The 19296-nt window shown below is 36.1% G+C and overlaps 1 protein-coding gene across 1 annotated transcript in view; it reads right to left on the reverse strand.

The window, feature by feature from the left end:
* Positions 1-2154: 2154 nt before the first annotated feature.
* Positions 2155-19296, reverse strand: part of LOC121725645 (glutamate dehydrogenase, mitochondrial) — a 32911-nt gene continuing 15769 nt past the window's right edge. Inside the window, exons 5-9 of the mRNA XM_042112675.1 lie at positions 18481-18638; positions 9558-9719; positions 8377-8581; positions 7977-8131; positions 2155-2495 (exon numbers count right to left, since the gene is read on the reverse strand). Of these exons, the coding sequence (XP_041968609.1) occupies positions 2379-2495; positions 7977-8131; positions 8377-8581; positions 9558-9719; positions 18481-18638 (797 nt within the window). The 3' untranslated portion in view covers positions 2155-2378. The remainder of the gene's footprint in view (positions 2496-7976; positions 8132-8376; positions 8582-9557; positions 9720-18480; positions 18639-19296) is intronic.

Here is a 19296-nt window from a genome sequence, read left to right on the forward strand (position 1 = left end):
GAATTAATTTTCATCGATATTTTCATGGAAATAAGATATTTTCCCACATCAAAATGTAGCCTATGTCCTTTATCAGACTCTAACTGTGTACAAAATTTCATTGCAATCGGTTCAGTAGTTTTGGCGTGAAAGCGAGACAGACAGACAGACAGACAGACAGACAGACAGACAGACAGACAGACAGACAGACAGACAGAGATACTTTCGCATTTATAATATTAGTACAGATCATATACGACAACGAGCTTTTGCCCGCGGCTTCGCTCGCGTTAAGAAGTATTATTACATACAAACTTTCGTCCCCTATTTGAACCCCTCGGGGTTGGAATTTATCAAAATCCTTTCTTAGCGGACGTCATAACATCTACCTGCATGCCAAATTTCAGCCCGATCCGTCTCGTGGTTTGGGCTGTGTGTTGATAGATCACTATGTCAATCAGTCACCTTTGAGTTTTATATATATACTAGATGTCCCGCGCGGCTTCGCCCGCGTAAATTAGAAATTTTACAGAATCCGTAGGTACATTTTCCCATAAAAAATATTTCCCCCGTTTTTCCCACATTTTCCTGAGTTTCTTCTGTCGTATTAGTCTTAGAGTAATAATATAATATAACCTTCTCGATAAATGATGAGTCTTACTCGATAAATGATCTATCTAACACTGAGATAAGTTTTTAAATCGGACCTGTAGTTTCTGAGATTGACGCGTTCAAGCAAACATACTCTTCAGGTTTATAATATTAGGTAGATATAGATTTTTTTAAATTATCGCTTGACAAACTCGAGTCTCGATCTAAAAGACTATGAAATGGTATAATATGGTAGTGATGATGATGATGATGATGATGAAGAATGTAATTTGCATAGTAGCATATGCTTTCTGTTCTTAAAACAACGCCGAAACTCCCAAACTTGTATCTATAAAGAATCAGGAATTCTCTCAGCACCTTCCGAACCACGGTATACCAGGTATATCTCGGTGCAAAATCTTACTTGTTGGTAGCATATGCTTAGAATACTTCTCACGAAACCGAAGTCACCATATGTTTCCCTATAAGTTTTGAGGAGTTCCCTCGATTACTTATGGATCCTTCATCAGATCACCACTTTTCTGAATATAATACCAAATTGGGATGATACCCTATATACCAAAACAAAAATTTTGAAAATCGGTTAACAAACGGCGGAGTAATCGTTGAATATAAGAAAACGAACATAACACCTCCCCCATTTTGAAAGTCGGTTAAAATTGTAGCCTATGTGTTATTTATTTAATATTTTAATCAGCACATGAATTGAATAACAAAATTTTTTTCAAATTAATCGTAGCACCATCTGTCAGGACAAACTAAAATTGAAATAGAATAATATTGAATGCGATAATAGCGCCGTCCGCCGGATCTAATGTAAAACATTCCAAAATCAACAACTCCTTATAAATAAGAAATTAATTAAAAAAACATTTTCCAGTAGACCAAACTGTAAATCTAAACCATTCTCGAATCTCCACGAACACACACAAAAAATTTCATCAAAATTGGTCCAGTCGTTTAGGAGGAGTTCAGTCACATACACACGCACACAAGAAATATATATATTAAGATAGATTTTCGTATATGAGTCTATAAGTATCAGCGTCTGAAGCGGGTGTTCGGGAAATATTACATGCAAACGCGTCGACTTTCACGATGACTTACATTATTTTGCCGGTGGGCGTGAATTTCAAAATGGTTTAACATGACGCGGGCCACAAATGAAGTCCCGGCGGGCCGCGGGTTGGGGATAGCTGGTTTACAGGATATCGCCGTAAAACTAGATGTTTTACCATCTATGTTTATGAACTGTTTCAAGAAGTGATGAAACATTGCGAAACATTGTACCTATATGAACAGTTAATGAACAGTGTTTATCAACAAAATATGTTTACTAATGAATATGTGGCTTTAAACGGAACCCTAACTAGCAAATGTTAGCTATCACTTTCGAGATTTTGCGAAGAGGAAATTGTTGTTCGTCTTATCATAATACTCAATAACTCACGAAAAATATGCTTGATAGTAATAAGAAAAAATTGGTACTAGGGAACCTGTACTAACAGTTTTGCTCATTATAATTCTATTCTGGTATAAGGGCAAAGAAAAAATACACGTTTAAACAGTAAAACAATTTATTTCGAAAATCAAGACAATACACTTGAAAAATTCACTTTTACTTAGTTCAACAATGCTTCACTTATAAATAAATTCTATAAGCCATGATCGATTTCAACAAAAAGAGAAGAAAAAATACTGTGAATATAATGTCTTAAAAGTTATACTTACGAGTTAAAGGGACTATAAGTGTTTAAAATGCATACAATACTTAAATTCGTGTGAGTTTAGAACGCGAGGCCGGCGTCGGCGTACGTGGTGAATATCTTCTCGATGGAGTTAGCGTATGCGGCCGTTCTCAGATCTAGACCCAGGTTGAACTTCAATGCTGTCTTCATTATAGCCTGCAAATAACATTCATTATTATAAAAAATTAAAATTGACCTGTGAAAAGTAAATCTGGTTTACCAAGTTTACAACTTATTGCTGGATCATTTTTAAAAACGAATAATAGTGACAACATTGTATTTAAAATTTCGCCAGCATAATTAAGCGTATGTTGTTTCATCGTATCGCATCTACAAACGCATTTTATTAATCAAATATACAGCGTCGAAAAATTGACAAAAATGTTCAGGGGGGTGAACCAAAATCTTTTCGTTTTCGCTTCGTTATAGAATCGCCGATGAAAATGTATGGAATTGACATAAGCGTTCGTTAACCCTTTAGCCACCAAGGTCGGAAAAATCCGACAAATATTTTCGTGCCAATTTCGCCAAGGTCGGATATTTACGACCAGTACCACTAGTCACTACTCGGTTAATCTGCCTTTTTTGTTTGATAGCACTGTTATATTAAAATAATGTTTATACTTAGTAAATAGTTAACGAAGTAATCATTTACAATTGATTACACTTTAGTTTCTTAATAAGAAGACTTAAAAATAATGTCTTAAGGTAAATAAATTACCGAAAATATTCTTAGAAAAGTGTATTGATGTCCAACGCCCGAGTCGGAAAAATCCGACAGTAGGGACGGGACATAAGCAATGATTTACTGATACAAAAATCCACATAAATTAAAACATTTCTGTTTTTACTAACTATTTTATTATAAAACAAATAAAGCAATGGTTACTGAACAAATAAACGTGTTTGTTTTACTTAATTTATAATAAATATAATATAAAAATTTCAGTGATTGAATTGACGATTCCCATCCCTAGCCTACATGTTTAGAAACGAATGTTGTCAGCACACCCTGCACCACGGTCGGAAAAAGACGACCGCTTCTGACGTCATAAGCGAGTGCCGCCTTCTAGAATTTTCCACTAGTGTTGTGCTTATGATGATGCTATCGATAAATGTGATTGTAGTGGATACTTAAATTAGAAATAAAATTACAATAAATTACAAAGTAACGCTTACCTATCTGTCTGTCTGCTACGACATTTAGATGAAATTGTATGCGTGTAAAGGGGATGGGATATCGATCTACTATTGAAAATCTATATTTGTAGTAGGTTATATATTTAAACAACTCAATTATTTAATCCGTGGAAACTATGAAATTAATATTATTTGAAATGTAATAACAAATATCGGGAATTATGTCACTTTACTATTCAAGCTGTTTTTATCTAATGTTTCTGCCAGCGTTGTATATTTACTAACAACATTATGGATTCAAATACTAGATATCAGTTTATACTTTATATAAATTATAAATTAAGAAATAATGAATGAATGAATGAATGAATATACTTTATTGCATTTACACATAGGTACATAATATATAGAAATTCAAACTTATTAAGTACTAATAACTAAATAAACACAAAAGGCGGCTTTATTGCTATGCAGCAATTTCTTCCAAGCAACCGAAAAGCAGGAAATTATTATTTTATATAAAAAGCAAATAGGCAATGTGCAAAAACAAACTACAACTAATTACATCTATAAAATTAGAAAATTACAAAACATAACTATAATAAGTAATACTAATAACAATCATAACTAAGTATTTCTAAACCTACCTAAACAAGTAAATATGAAGCTAATAATATATATACACACATACACATATATATACATATATACACACACATATACACACACATACATACATACATATACTCATATATATATATATATATATATATATATATATATATATATATATATATATATATATATATATATATATATATATATATATATATATATATATATATTAATATATAATTACTTATTATTATTAAGATAGTAGTCTTTGACTAGTTTTTTAAATACGTGTACACTTTTAGCTTGCCTGATATTAACAGGCAAAGAATTCCATAGCAGAATCGATTTTATTGTGAAAGAGGACCCAAAAAAGTTTGTTTTGAATAATGGTATATCCAACAATAATTTAGAAGACGAGCGTAATTCTTTGTCATTAGATGTACGAAATACGAAATTCTCCTTTAGGTAAGAAGGTGTTCTGGGATCATGCAGCAGGGAGTACAGAAAAGAGAGCACTCGATAATTACGCCTTAAGCGTATAGGTAGCCAAGAGAGCTTAGAACGATATTCCGACACGTGATCATATTTCCTTAAACCGAACACAAAACGAATAGCCAAGTTTTGCAGACGCTCAAGCTTATTAAGTTTGTCCTCGGTAAGATCTACGAAGCACGTGTCGGCATAATCCAGCATCGGCAAAAACAGGGACTCAGCAAGTAAGACCTTGGTCTTAATCGGTAGCAAATTCTTCCACCTTCCCAGGGAATGCCATACCGCGTGTACTTTCTTACTGACCGCTGCTACATGATCTGACCAAGATAAGTGCTGATCCATATGAACACCCAAGTTTCGGACACTTTTTGAATAAGGCATAAGGCACGACATCGAAAAAGATAAGTATTGCACATCACTATTTGTTGTAGGTATAAATTTTTCGATTTATGGTGCCGGCGCTAGAGGCACGACAATTGATTTTAAGCTCGGCGGCTAAAGGGTTAAATATAACGTTGACGTTCGACTCGTCTTATGTCAATTCCATACATTTTGATCGGCGATTTTATAACGAAGCGAAAACGAAAAGTATTTGGCTAAATGGCCTGGTATAATAATAATAATAATAATCTTTATTGTACACCACGAATATATACAGTTATAACATACACATCAGTTACATATAAGTACAATTTTGGCGGCCTTATCGCTAAAAGCGATGTCTTCCAGGCAACCATCAAAACGTTTCAGAGAGCATCACATCTAGAAAATAACAATTAGGGTGGACAAACAAGTAAACAAAGCTTAAAATAATAATTTACACAGATTGTTGACTGATATTGTCGGTCAGGTAGAATTCTTTGAGTAGTCTTTTGAAAATGCTAAGAGATGGCGCTTTTCTTACAGTATTGGGTAATGAGTTCCATAGTCGTACGGCAACGGACGCAAAAGAATTACCATAGTATTTGGTCTTTTGAGTGGGTACATCTAGTTTGTAAGCTAGACGAGTATTCTCGTCCTCAGATGAGAATGTAAATATCTCCTTTAGGTAGGGTGGAGCCATAGGGTCAAAAAGTACATTGTACAATAAGTGCAGCACATGAGTATTCCTACGGTAACGGATCGGGAGCCACTTCAATTTAGTTCTGAACTCCGAGACATGGTCATATTTTCGTAGTCCAAAAATGAAACGTATGCAAAAGTTTTGAATACGTTCCAGCCTATTTAGCTGGTCTTCGGTCAAATTTAAGTAACTTACGTCAGCATAATCCAAAATTGAAAGCAATAAAGTCTGAGCAAGCATAACCTTAGTTGGTATAGGTAGGAGATTCTTAAGACGTTTTAGGGACGCAGAAGCCGCAAAAACTTTTTTACAAACGGAATCAATTTGACATGACCAAGACAAAGTTTTGTCGAAAAAGACACCCAGATTCTTAACCGTGTTAGAGTAACTTATCTTTGTGTTATTCATCACGACATTAGGGACATCAGATTGATCAAGTCTACGTAACATGCCCTGGCTACCAATCATAATGGCTTGGGTTTTATTAAGATTCAGCTGTAGACCGTGATTACTTGCCCAATCCCAAATGTGTGACAGGTCTTCATTTAATTGCGCAATTGCGGTTGCCAAATTTTCAATGCAAGAGTGTACATAAATTTGAAAATCATCAGCGTACATGTGATAAAATGATGATATGTTTTTGCTAATCGTATTTATGAATAAACAGAAAAGTAGAGGGGACAGCACACCGCCTTGGGGGACGCCAGCAGAAGTGTAAGCCCAGTCAGAAAGTAGTTCATCAACTTTGATTCTTTGCCGACGTCCTTTAAGGTAACTGGATAACCAGTTTAAAACAGATGGGGATAAATTTAGAAAAACGGCCAGTAGCTGAAGTAGGACATCAAAATCTACACAGTTAAAGGCATTTGAAAAATCTAATAAAACTAAAATAGTAATTTTCTTGTTGTCCATCGCCAGTCTTATGTCATCAGTTATTTTAGTTAGTGCCGTTACCGTGCTATGACTTCTCCGAAACCCAGATTGATATTTATTAAGTAGGCAATTATCATTAATATATGCATTAAGTTGGCGGTAAACTAATTTTTCAAAAACTTTAGAGAGGAAAGGTAAAATAGATATTGGTCGATAATCTGAATAGTTGCTAGGATTAGATTTTTTGGGGATAGGTATTATTAACGCGTCCTTCCATTTGGAGGGAAATACTTCGCTATAAATAGAATGATTGAAAATATGTGTGATAATAGGAAGAATAATTTCAAGGATGGGAAGAATCATATTCCGGCTAACAGAATCATCACCGACAGCATTTGAGGCAATGGACAACACAGCGGTCTTTACATCATGGACTTTAAATTCGCTGAAAACAAACTGTTCGTTTATGAGAGTAGGTAGGTTTAGAGATAGGCTCTGTAGAGTTTTAAGCTTCACGGTATTATCATAGTAGCAAGAATTGGTGGTAAAGTGAGTGATCAGATTATTAACATCGTTAGCTTTTAATGGACAATTCTCTCGTTTTTTACCAACTCCCATCGAATTCAAAAATTTCCAGACCTTACTGGCGTCCCCATTCTCGACAGATGAATGAATATGTCGTCTTTGTGCGTCTCTACATAATCTGTTACACTGGTTACGTAAATTCTTGTATCTTTCAATGTTTGCAGCGGAGGGATTGAACTTTAGCCTAAGTTTTGCACGAGTCTTCTTTTTTATCATAGCCTTTATGTCATCGGTTAGCCAAGGATTAGGAAGGTGTTTTAGTTTAATGGGTCTAACAGGTGCATGCTTGTCATAGAGAGAAATTAGATTTCGCGTCAGTATTTCAACTTTAGCATCCACAGAAGACGCCATGCACAAATCGGACCAGTCAATGTCTTTCGCGTCAGCCTTTAAAGCTTCTGTGTCCATACTTTTAAAATTACGCTGCATAACAACCTTAGGTTTCAATTTTGGTGGCTTTAAGTTATACGACAAGTATAAGAGATCATGGTAAGAAAAAGAATGAGATGAAAGTTGACCATATTTCGTAACCAGATTTTCAGAGGAAACAATAATTAAATCTAGTAAAGAAGGGCTGCATTGAGGCATATTATGTGTTGCATTAAGAGGTAACAGGTTAAGATCACACGATTCAACGACTGCCTAGTAATTAACCTGGTATGTTAATTACTAGGCTTTAAAATTTGCAAATTTAGATCTTAGGGCTCCCATTGCGAATTCGCATCGCATCGCAAATATATCTGCGACAAAATTCAATATAAACTGACATGACGATGCCATGCAATGCGCATTCGATGTTTTGGGCGGTAGCGCTTAGTGTTTAAAGATTTATTGTGAAGCTTATTGTCAACAAAATGCGATGAACTCACCCTAGCGGACCTCTCCATGGTGTAGTCCAGGCCGGAGTGCACGATGTCCTTCTCGGAGGCACCGGCGATCCTTTTCTGGAAGGACTCTGAGGGTGTGACCGGGATACGCCCGCCGACGCGACCGAAACGCCTCTCCAGGGACTCTTGCACGGATTCTGGGTAGTAAATATTATATGTATATTAGTGTATGTCAGTTCATTATATCAGTGAGTTGTTTTACATTTATGTATTCGGTAAAATGCTTTATCAATTACCCCGGTATTGCTAGAGACAATTTCTTTTGAAGACAAGACAAGTTTTTTGCCATCAGATTCTGGTGGACCTATACATATTATTATAACAAAAGTATTGACATTTCAGGCTCTTAAGAGTATGATCATACAAGAGAAAAAAGACTCACCAAGCAGCTGATAGTTGGACTCGCGCTCGTACTTGAAGGTGAGACGGCCGTACGACACGTGGTTGAGGTTCTTCAGCCACTCGAAGAAGGAGACGGTGACACCACCGGCGTTGATGTACAAGTCCGGTATGACGAGGATGTTGCGGTCGATCAGGATCTTGTCAGCGGCGGGCGTGGTGGGACCGTTGGCCGCTTCCGCGATTATCTGGAACGTCAAACACGTGGATGAGTAAGACAGTCTTTGTTACTTTATTTTGTATTAATTTTAGAGTAATTCTTTTGTCGTTGGGTATTCTTCCTGTATAATTATGTGTGATGGGCAATATAGCAAATATATTGATGGCAAGTAATATATTGTTTATAATAAATAGTTAATAATGACAAATGTACAATGTATACTGCAATGCCAATTCATTTTGCAGTGATGCTGACCATGGTCGCTGTTATCATGTGTAATTACGCAGATACATTATCACTTATCAGTTTATGCGTCGGCGGAAGATCTTAATTAATAAAATAGTTGTGCATTACTTTTGTATACGAACCATGAAGATTTAAACTAGTGTTTTTATAAAAACACCTACAAACCATAATATATGCTGCCGACGACCGCATATAAACCTTGGATTTGCCAAGCACAGGGTAATTTTGCGACTATCGCGTTCTACGAAATTATTTTCGACCCATCTTACTTTAACCCTACCGTCCCCGATTTAAAAAATATGAGCTTTCATTGTCATTTTTCAAAGAGCATCTATCTATCTCTAAAAGCAACATAAGCTATCCCTGTCAAAAACCTAACCTCAAAATTCAGTACCAAACCCGGTATTAGATGGCGCTTTCACCTTAGCGTTGATCTTGTGCGCGTTCTCCTTATCATTACCTGGTTTCAAAGAGTATCTATCCATTTCCAAAATCAACATACGCTATCCCTATCAAAAAACTAACCTCAAAATTCAGTACCCAAACCCGGTACTAGATAGCGCTCTCACCCTAGCATTGATACTTGATCTTGTGCGCGTTATCCTTGTGTATGACCTGCTCGATGGCGGCCGGCACGAGGAGTCATTGCCAGGTTTCAAAGAGTATCAATCTATCTCTATATAAGCAACATAAGCTATCCCTGTCAAAAATCTAACCTCAAAATTCAGTACCCTAGCCCGTTACTAGATGGCGCTCACCTTAGCGTTGATCTTGTGCGCGTTCTCCTTGTGAATGACCTGCTCGATGGCGGCCGGCACGAGGATGTCGCACTTCTCGTACAGCATGTCCTCGCCTTCGTACGGCTTAGCGCCGGGGAAGCCCACGATCGTGCCGTTCTCGATGCGGTAGTCCTCCAGGGCCTGGAAAATAAAAAAAAAGTTATAGTATAAGATTAATCAGGGTAAGATCGGGTTCAGAGTAAGTTCGGATACAGGGTAATTCCAGATGTTTCGGTCCGGGTGGTTAAAACACGACCGAACAGAACACCGAGGTGCGGTGCGAGGTGTATCTTGGTACCAGACAGACATGAGGCAGCATACTTGCTAATTTCTTATCTTGAAACTTCCGGACTTACCCTGATTTATTATAATAATTTTGCGTTGAAAAGGCTATAAATTTACCGACCGGGATGACTTTATTAGCCAATAGCCATAAAGTTGACCACACGAGAAGATAAAGCCCGATTTTTATTTTATTATTGCATGGATTCTCTATTACAATAATAATATTATATTTCTTTGAATTATTTCTTGCTTATCTTGGCACATATTTTACGCTTATTTAAAATATACCGTAATGTTTGCAGTTGCAAATCATTGTTGTGAGTGGTTGTGTTGTGTGTCATTTTTGACTGAACCTCGTCGACAATGGTTGGAACTTGGAAAATTAAACCTAACTTTTTATTAAAATTTTATCTTATAGAAGTTATAGAGTATAGAGCATAAGACAGTCAATGTATGGAAAACGAAGTAGGTTATAATTTATCTATACTAATATTATAAAGAGGTAAACTTTGTTTGTTTGTTTAATTGTAATGAATAGGCTCAAAAACTACTGGACCGATTTTAATAATTCTTTCACCATTCGAAAGCTACATTATCTACGAGTAACATAGGCTACTTTTTATGTTGGAAAATATAGGGTTCCGTAAGATTTTTCGGAAACAACCAGAAAATTTACTTATTTTGCGTACGCTGCCTAAACTATAAAAGATAGAACTATACAATGTTCTAAGTAAATGTAGATCTTATAAATATCTACAAAAATGTCCGCGACACACTAAACCTATCTATGTCAAGTGAGGCACAACAACCATTTTTTTATTTAAAAACTAGCTGTCCCGGTGAACTTCGTGTCACTTTAAAACCTTCCCTGTACTTCTACGAATATTTTAAGACTAAAATCAGCCCAATCTGTTCAGCCGTTTTCGAGTTTTAGCGCGACTAACACATTTGAAAGTCCATTTTTATATATAAGACTAGATGTCCCGCGCGGCTTCGCCCGCGTAAATTAGGAATTTTACGGAAACCGTACATTTTCCCATAAAAATAGCCTTATGTCCCTACTCCCTTCACTTGGTCTACTCTATATCTGTGCCAAATATTGCCATAAAAATTGCTCCAGTAGTTCGTAATTTCTAATATTTCCCCCGTTTTTCCCACATTTTCCTGAGTTTCTTCGGTCGTATTAGTCTTAGCCTATAGTCTTAGTTCTTACTCGATAAATGAGCTATCTAACACTGAAATAAGTTTTTAAATCGGATCTGTAGTTCCTCCGATTCCGTTCAAGCAAACATACTCTTCAGGTTTATAATATTAGGTAGGTATAGATTTTTTTAAATTATCGCTTGACAAACTCGAGTCTCGATCTAAAAGACTATGAAAAGTACTTACCAATAACATGGTATAATATGGTAGTGATGATGATGACGATGTTGATGATGAATGTAATTTGCATAGAAGCATATGCTTTCCGTTCTTAAAACAACGCCGAAACTCCCAAACTTGTATCTATAAAGAATCAGGAGTTCTCTCAGCACCTTCCGAACCACGGTATACCAGGTATACCTCGGTTCAAAATCTTACTTGTTGGTAGCATATGCTTAGAATACTTCTCACGAAACCGAAGTCACCACATATTTCCCTATAATTTTTGAGGAGTTCCCTCGTTTACTTATGGATAATACCGAATTGGGATGATACCCTATATTTATGATGATACCCAAAAGAAAAATTTTGAAAATCGGTTAACAAACGACGGAGTAATCGTTGAACATAAGAAAACGAACATAACACCTCCCCCATTTTGAAAGTTTGTTAAAATTGTAGCCTATGTGTTATTATGATGTTTAAGCTATATTATTGTAAAGTTTCATTAAAATCCGTTCAGTAGTTTTTGCGTGAAAGAGTAACAAACATCCATACATCTACATATACATCCATGCATCTATACATCTGTGGGATAATGCGTGGCGACGCTAAAGGAAGATCTTCCGACCGAGCGAGGTGTTATGCTCGGTCAGGCCGAAGCCCACGTGATACATTTCAGCTGTCGTATATATACCGACGCGCTCAGAAAACTTCGATAGCGCGATGCAGGAATATTAGGCGATTTGTGGGTTCCGCCACACATCCAAAAATTTTCTCACCTTTTAAACCTTCCCTAGACCTCCACGAATAATTCAAGACCAAGATAAGATAAATCCGTTCAGTCGTTCTCGAGTTTTAGCGAGACTAACGAACAGCAATTGATTTTTATATATATAGATTTAATTTTTTTTTGGACTACATTTAATCGCATTTATTTTACTTATACTAATAATCCTTCATCAAAATAAATCATTTCATCACTAAGTACAGTTTATGTTAATTATATTTGGTCTTTGAATGATTAAAATTGGACGTTTAGCTTAGAAGTTATGGCGAAATTAAAATATTGCGATTTACGCCCGTTTCGAAGTGGGCGCTGGCGCTACCAATGCTGGGGTGCGCTCGCGGGAGGGGTATCACTAATGGCGGCTCTCGACATATGCCGGCTCTTGATATAGGCGAACGCGTTGGCCAACGCGTCTGCAGACGCGTTGGCAGTGCGCTTGCAACGGCGTTTGTGAGTAATCCACACATAGGAAGGTCGTTCAGTATGCTTTGGATCGCGCCAATGTGCGGACGGATTCAAAATGGATGTTTAGTCGCTAACAGCTGCAGCTGTTTATTTATTCACAGCTTATAATTACTTTGTAAATGTGGACAAGAAAAAGTTTTTAAAGAGTATTCTGGAAATAAATAAATAAAAGGCGAGAAAACGTAACAAACAAAGAAATAAACTCACTTTTACATAATATTTTATAATATTAAAATAATATAAGTAATTATTTTATTACCTACTTATTATTTATTAAATTATTACATACAAAAATTATTACATATTATAATAATTATCATAATTATAACTCCGGGCAAACTGATCGCGCGGCCTATGTGTGGATGGAGCGCGAAGCTTGCGACAAATGTCCTTTGATCTTTTGCCGACATTTCCGACCCGCGCGGCAAGCTCGCAGATGCGTCGGCCAACGTCTAAATACCTACGGCCAACGCGCGAACGCCCGTTCTACACATTGGGCCAACGCGTCTGCAGACGCGTTGGCCAACGCGTTCGCCTATATCAAGAGCCGGCAATAGGCGAACGCGTTGGCCAACGCGTCTGCAGACGCGTTGGCCAACGCGTTCGCCTATGTCGAGAGCCGCCATAATACCTATTGTACACATTGAAAAGATCTACAGAAAACTCCGCGATGGTATTAGTAAATATATCTCTTATGAATGTCCCACAATAACATTTTTTTGTCATTTAATTTTAACTTCAAATAATGGCTAATTTTCGAAGCGATTTTAACCAATACGGCAATAATCCTTATTTACTTTAAATACATTATTGATTATGGCCCTCTACAACATAATATTATGATTTAAATTTTAAATTAATATTTTCGAAGATATTACAGATTTAAAAATTGCGGGACGTAGCTTTTGCGGCAGTACCGACCAATGCGGGCCACGGGTAGTAATAATAATAAATAATAATAATAAAGCCTTTTATTTCCTCGATACAAACCATTTTAACAAACATGGATTGGCCACGGGTAGTAGTGAATATAATTTTTTTAAATCAATACTACTGAATCGATTTTAATCATTTTTAGGGTTTCGTACCCAAAGGGTAAAAACGGGACCCTATTACTAAGACTTCGTTGTCTGTCCATCTATCCGTCTGTCTGTCTGTCGCCAGGCTTTATCTCAAGAACCGCTATAGCCAGAAATTTTCACATATTATTATTGTGTATATCTGTTGCCGCTTAGATAACAAATACTAAAAACAAAATAATATTAATTCGTACGCGAGTCCGACTCGCACTTGGCTGATTTTTAACCCCCGACAAAAAAGAGGGCTGTTATTATTTCAGTGACATAGGCTATAATATATTTTATACCCGTGCGAAGCCGGGGCGGGTCGCTAGCAAATGATAAATGAAGTCGAGAACATTTATCTTCTACTATACATATTTTTATTCTTTAAATTTTTGGTCTTAACTCTTGCTAGTCAAATACTCGTATAATGTTATGTACCTACTCTGCAATGCAAAATAGCTGATATCATCTAGTTGACGACGGCATGTTACGTAAACCAGGATTAATATCCAAACTGTAGTCAAATTGAATAGGTACCTCTAATTAACCAGAGTAACCACACGTTCAATACGAGTCTAGTCTCTAGACCGTCAGTTAAACAGCCAATGTCATATTTTATTACCTAACACACCGTCCAGTTATTTATAAACGGCATTCATATAGAACACTCGTAATAGCATTACGGTGCACGCTAGCGAAACTTTATTTGTGTGCGTTTAAGTGTTTTTTCAATAATCTCAGTTATTTATTGAGAAAACTGTGACATAATGGCATCAATTCAATTCAAAGGTCACGATTGTTTTCTAAATTTAGAACGTAATCCAATCGTTTCGCCCGGAAACCGAAGGTTCAGAATCCATAAAAATATTATCTACTTTCTCTTGGAGGCTGACCATTTGTAACATTTAAAATAGCTCAGTTTATACGTCTTGCTACGTATTTGATTGAACTTTGGAATATTTTATGATTAAGTATACTGATTTATTTTTCAATTTTTTCAATTGTCAATAACTTGATTTAATTTCAAATTTCGCAAGCGAATATCTTTTTATCAATCAATGCTTATCTTTCGATTGCTTTTATCGTGTCCGCAGATTAAAGTTTCATAATAGAATCTGTCGGCAACAATAGCAATACAGACTACAGAGTTAAGAATATTTTCATACTACTATTTGTCCTAGAAGTAGGATGATGTTATTTCACATTATCGGTTATCAATGATTTTTAGGGTTCCGTAGTCAACAAGGAATCCTTATAGTTTCGGTCTGTCTGTCCATCTGTCCGTCTGTCTGTCTGTCTGTCCGCGGTTTTATTCAGTGACTATAGGACCTACAAAGCTGTAATTTGGCATGAATGCATAAGAAAAACTACGAACTTTCACCTAGTTTTCGCATACTACATAATTATTATCTACTTTTTGCAAATTCAAAAGAGCTCAAACAATAATAATTATTGTGACTGCAATATGCAATTTCGAGAGCAAAGAAAATGACAAAACTAAATTTGGTTATAAAAAAGTACATTAAGACACGTAAAAATGCAGATTTCTGATGATGTCATTTAAGACGCCCCCGACGGAGATGCCGTAATTTACCGGTTTTGAAGACTCATAATTTGAAAGCTAGAAAATTGTAATAAAAATACAGCAATCATCTTCAGTATGTGAACGTTCCTTTCATAGTTATTAATTATTTATTTAAATTCAAGCATACCATTCAGTATCTCCCTAGTATCTACAAATAACGGTCATTTGAAATAACGCCATGATTTTTTTAGGTCAATTTTGAACTAAGATAAGTAAAAAAATACGATTTTGGCGCAATCTCGGTAACGCGACAAATGTATGGTCAAGGTCGTTTGCTCAGGGGATGGCCTTAAACGATAAGATTATATAAAATGAAAACAGAAATTCATCAATATACAATTTAAACAAGAAAAATGTGTATTTGTTTTCATAAATGTTTTGCAGGATTTTTAATACTTTATAATAACTAAAAATAATACTTATTAATAATACTGTCATTCCCATAGAATTAGAACGTATTTTGTTATCGTTGGTCATTCCGATTTCCGAATGCTATAAATTTACGACTTTTTATTTTTTTATTAATATCCTTGCTTCTCTCTTTCTCTCTTATTGTTGTCAATATTCTACTGTCAATTAAGTTATACCTACAATAGACTACGATTAACATAAAATAAGACTCATAGGCCACAACACAATAATATTGTTAGATGAGGTACTCATAAGAAAAGTGAGTCATCTCACCACTGAAAACATATACCGCTCTATAATATATTAATATTATGTTAATGAAATTACTATTTTAATTAAATTACGCTTATCGTAAAAGGAAACGTAATAAAGATAATATAAGATAAAACAATGAATTTTAATTCTGGGTAAAGTTACTTTCAATATAGCTTGTTATTTTTTTTTTTTTTTTATTATTATTATTATTATTATTATTTTATCTAAACCAGATTACTCTATGCCTAAACCATAAACCTATAATAAGTCTATGGCCTAAACATACTATCTGGGAAATTGTTTCATAGGAAATAGTGAAGCGACGTAATTTGGCTACTTGAGTTATGTCAAACCCAGTTGATTTATATTGACTTGACATAGCCCGACTAAGGCTGCGTTTCCACTGAAGCGGAGCGGAGCTTAGCGGTGCCCGAATTGACCAATCGTGCTATTCCAGCGGAATGACAGCGAAGCGGAGCGAAGATTTCGAGCATGGTGATTGGTCAATTCGGCACCGCTCCGCTTCAGTGGAAACGCAGCCTAAATGACGTGGCTCAACTGCCTAAGAATAAATTTCTCTGATACTACATGACTATTTTCTCTAGCCTAAAATAATAGAGTAATTCTGTTCGCGAGAGTAATCGTGTCGCACACATTATTCAAATCTAATTTGTATGGCCTTGATGGCGTACGCCTGAACTCGTGATCGCACTGTGGAACTTAGCAATACACACTTTAATGTATAACAGCTGTATCAATGCGAATAATATGTCTGGCCAATAGGTTAATATTTGTATCACGTCTTATACGAATAACGTACGGTTAACCTTTTGAGAATGCCAAAGTTCAGAATGTTGAATAAAAATGTTCGTGACGTAGTAAATAGTCATGACTCACGACAGAAGTGCCGAATAATCGGCCAAGTGCGAGTGGAACTCGCGCAGGTAGGGTTCCGTACCATTATCTTATAGCAAAATTAGGTCAAAAATTGTGTTTTTTGTATGGGAGCCCCCTTAATTTTTTATTTTATTTTAATATTATCATTAAATATTCAATTACACATATAATTAAGGACTTTGAGAAAAATTCAAGTACCTATCTGTTGCCATTATTGATATAGAGCAAAGAAGGCCAAAAATATCACGTTTGTTGTATGGGAGCCCTCCTTAAATATTATTTTTATTTGGTTTTTAGTATTTTTTGTTATATTGGCAACAGATATACACAATCTGTGAAAATTTCAGAATTATAGCTATTAGCAGTTCTTGAGTTACAGCCTGGAGACAAACGGACAGACATCGAAGTCTCAGTAATAGGGTCCCGTTTTTACCCTTTGGGTACGGAACCCTAAAATGTAAATAACCTAATACTATTTTACTCGAGCGTAGCTATAGTATGATATAGTAAATTTAAATTGTTTCATCAGCAAGATAACATTTACGCGTGATAACAAGTAATACTTTCGATTTTGAAAAAAAAAAACATCCGGTTGCCAGGCTATTCAATAAAACCTTACATAGATTATGTAATAAGGCAGACACTCACGTGCTACTTTTATCCGCATTGGCCTCTATCGATTTTACCTTCATCCTTGGCATCTGAATTTTGCAGCGGCGAGAGCAACATTTTTAATTGGCAACCCCTCTTGAAAGCGCTTGTCATTGCATCTCTCGCTAGTAGTTTATATATTATTATTCGTGGAACAATAGGGTTTTTGCCTACAGTTTCAAGTTAAACCGTTATTCGATTATGTAGTTGATGGACACTTAAATAAGTACTAACAGGTATATCAGTCGAGTTTCATAAAAGGTAATAATAATATGTAATAGGATTGAATATTGTTGTCAGTTGACGGCAATAATATTATGTTCGAGTTATGTGATAACCCGTAGCAGTTTATAGATAATACTATTGATGTTTCCAGATTTAACATCCGAATAGTGGTCCGATCTTCAGTCGAATCGGAATAATCAAACTTAACAGCGGCATCCAGAGATAAGATTTTGACATAATATAAGCTCAATACTTAATATATTTTTGTCAAAAAACCATTAACTTAAAGTTATGTTATAATTAAACTTCTCTGAGTACAGCCGTTAGTGTCCGTCTTTGGACTATACAAACGCATAATTAGGCTTGGCCTTCATAGTTCGTAGATTTTTTTACCAGAGTAATATGAGATACGAAATATAATTTGATAGCAAATTACAGACCACAATAGCACAATAGCTGTTGGCTATTCTGTTTTGTCAAAATTATGTTCAATTCAAGGACAATTAACCCGCTTCGTGTAAATGAGCAAATGAATAACGTCAACGCGCATGACGATTAAGGGGGAGGTGGCTGGAGGTTATGCAGTATGCACCTCACACTTTATGATGTCGGCAGGCTTATACAATAATATTTAATCATTATTGTCGATGCTCCTATGGGGAAAGAGGACAAGGATGCCTCATACCTTGGGCTCTATGATGTGCGTTCGACGAGTACGCGCCGTACGCGTCGAACGCACAGCATAAGTACACGAAATGCGGCGCGTGCGGTGCGGACAGATGTGCGAGGTTTCACATCATTTCATACAACAAACTCTAAAATGCGGCGCGTTCTGCAGCGCGCTTGGTGATAAATGTGCGATCACCTTCAAGGAGTTTTAGTTCTTACAAACCAAGTAGAAATATTTCATACCTTAGGGTCGATGCCGTCGGGGTTGTATATGGAGCCATCGTGCTCGATGATGCCGATGCAGGTGGCGCCGGCGCGCACGAGGTACCGGCACGTGTGCAAGCCGACGTTACCGAAGCCCTGCACGATGAACGTCTTGCCGCCCCAGCCGGGGGTCGTGCCTGCAGGAACACCACATTAAAAAATCAAACATCGTCCTTCTCTCTTCACACTCACGCCCGTCTTTCATATGCCAGGTGAAAAAGGACGATGCGGATTCATCGCCAAGTTAGTTTTACTTGAATAAAAGACGAACTATAATGAATAATGATTATGAAAAAAGTATTTTGGGCAAATTTAGGTTTTATCAATGCCTTTTTAGATATTATTTGTGTTGGGTAGCAGGTGGGATTCCATGTTGTTGAAGCATTGGGTGCAGCTCCATGCTCCAATAGCCCGGTTCCCATATATTTAATTTTTAACAATATTAGGTAATGTAATTCCAATTTATTTTATATTTTACTAACACTAGAATAAAGACATATTGTTGTAACTAACACTATGGATGAAAATCTGAAATAAATGAATTGAATTAAAAAATATTAAAGCAAACTTCGAAGATCCAAGCAAAAATGTGTCTAAAACAAGGTTTTTTGCAAAAAAGAAACTATCGAGCATTTTTTCAGTAATCGTGTTGTGTCTTGAGCATTAATCTGCATGAACTGAAGTTACTTGTGTAAAAAAATCAGCGTTCTAGACCTTACAGATTTTGAGATCTAGGTTTAAGTATGTAGTCAAGTTAGGGTCAGGTGCATTCTTAACAGCCAGTCCACACGGCAC

This window comes from Aricia agestis, chromosome 3, assembly GCF_905147365.1.
Source record: "Aricia agestis chromosome 3, ilAriAges1.1, whole genome shotgun sequence".
Lineage (NCBI taxonomy): Eukaryota > Metazoa > Arthropoda > Insecta > Lepidoptera > Lycaenidae > Aricia > Aricia agestis.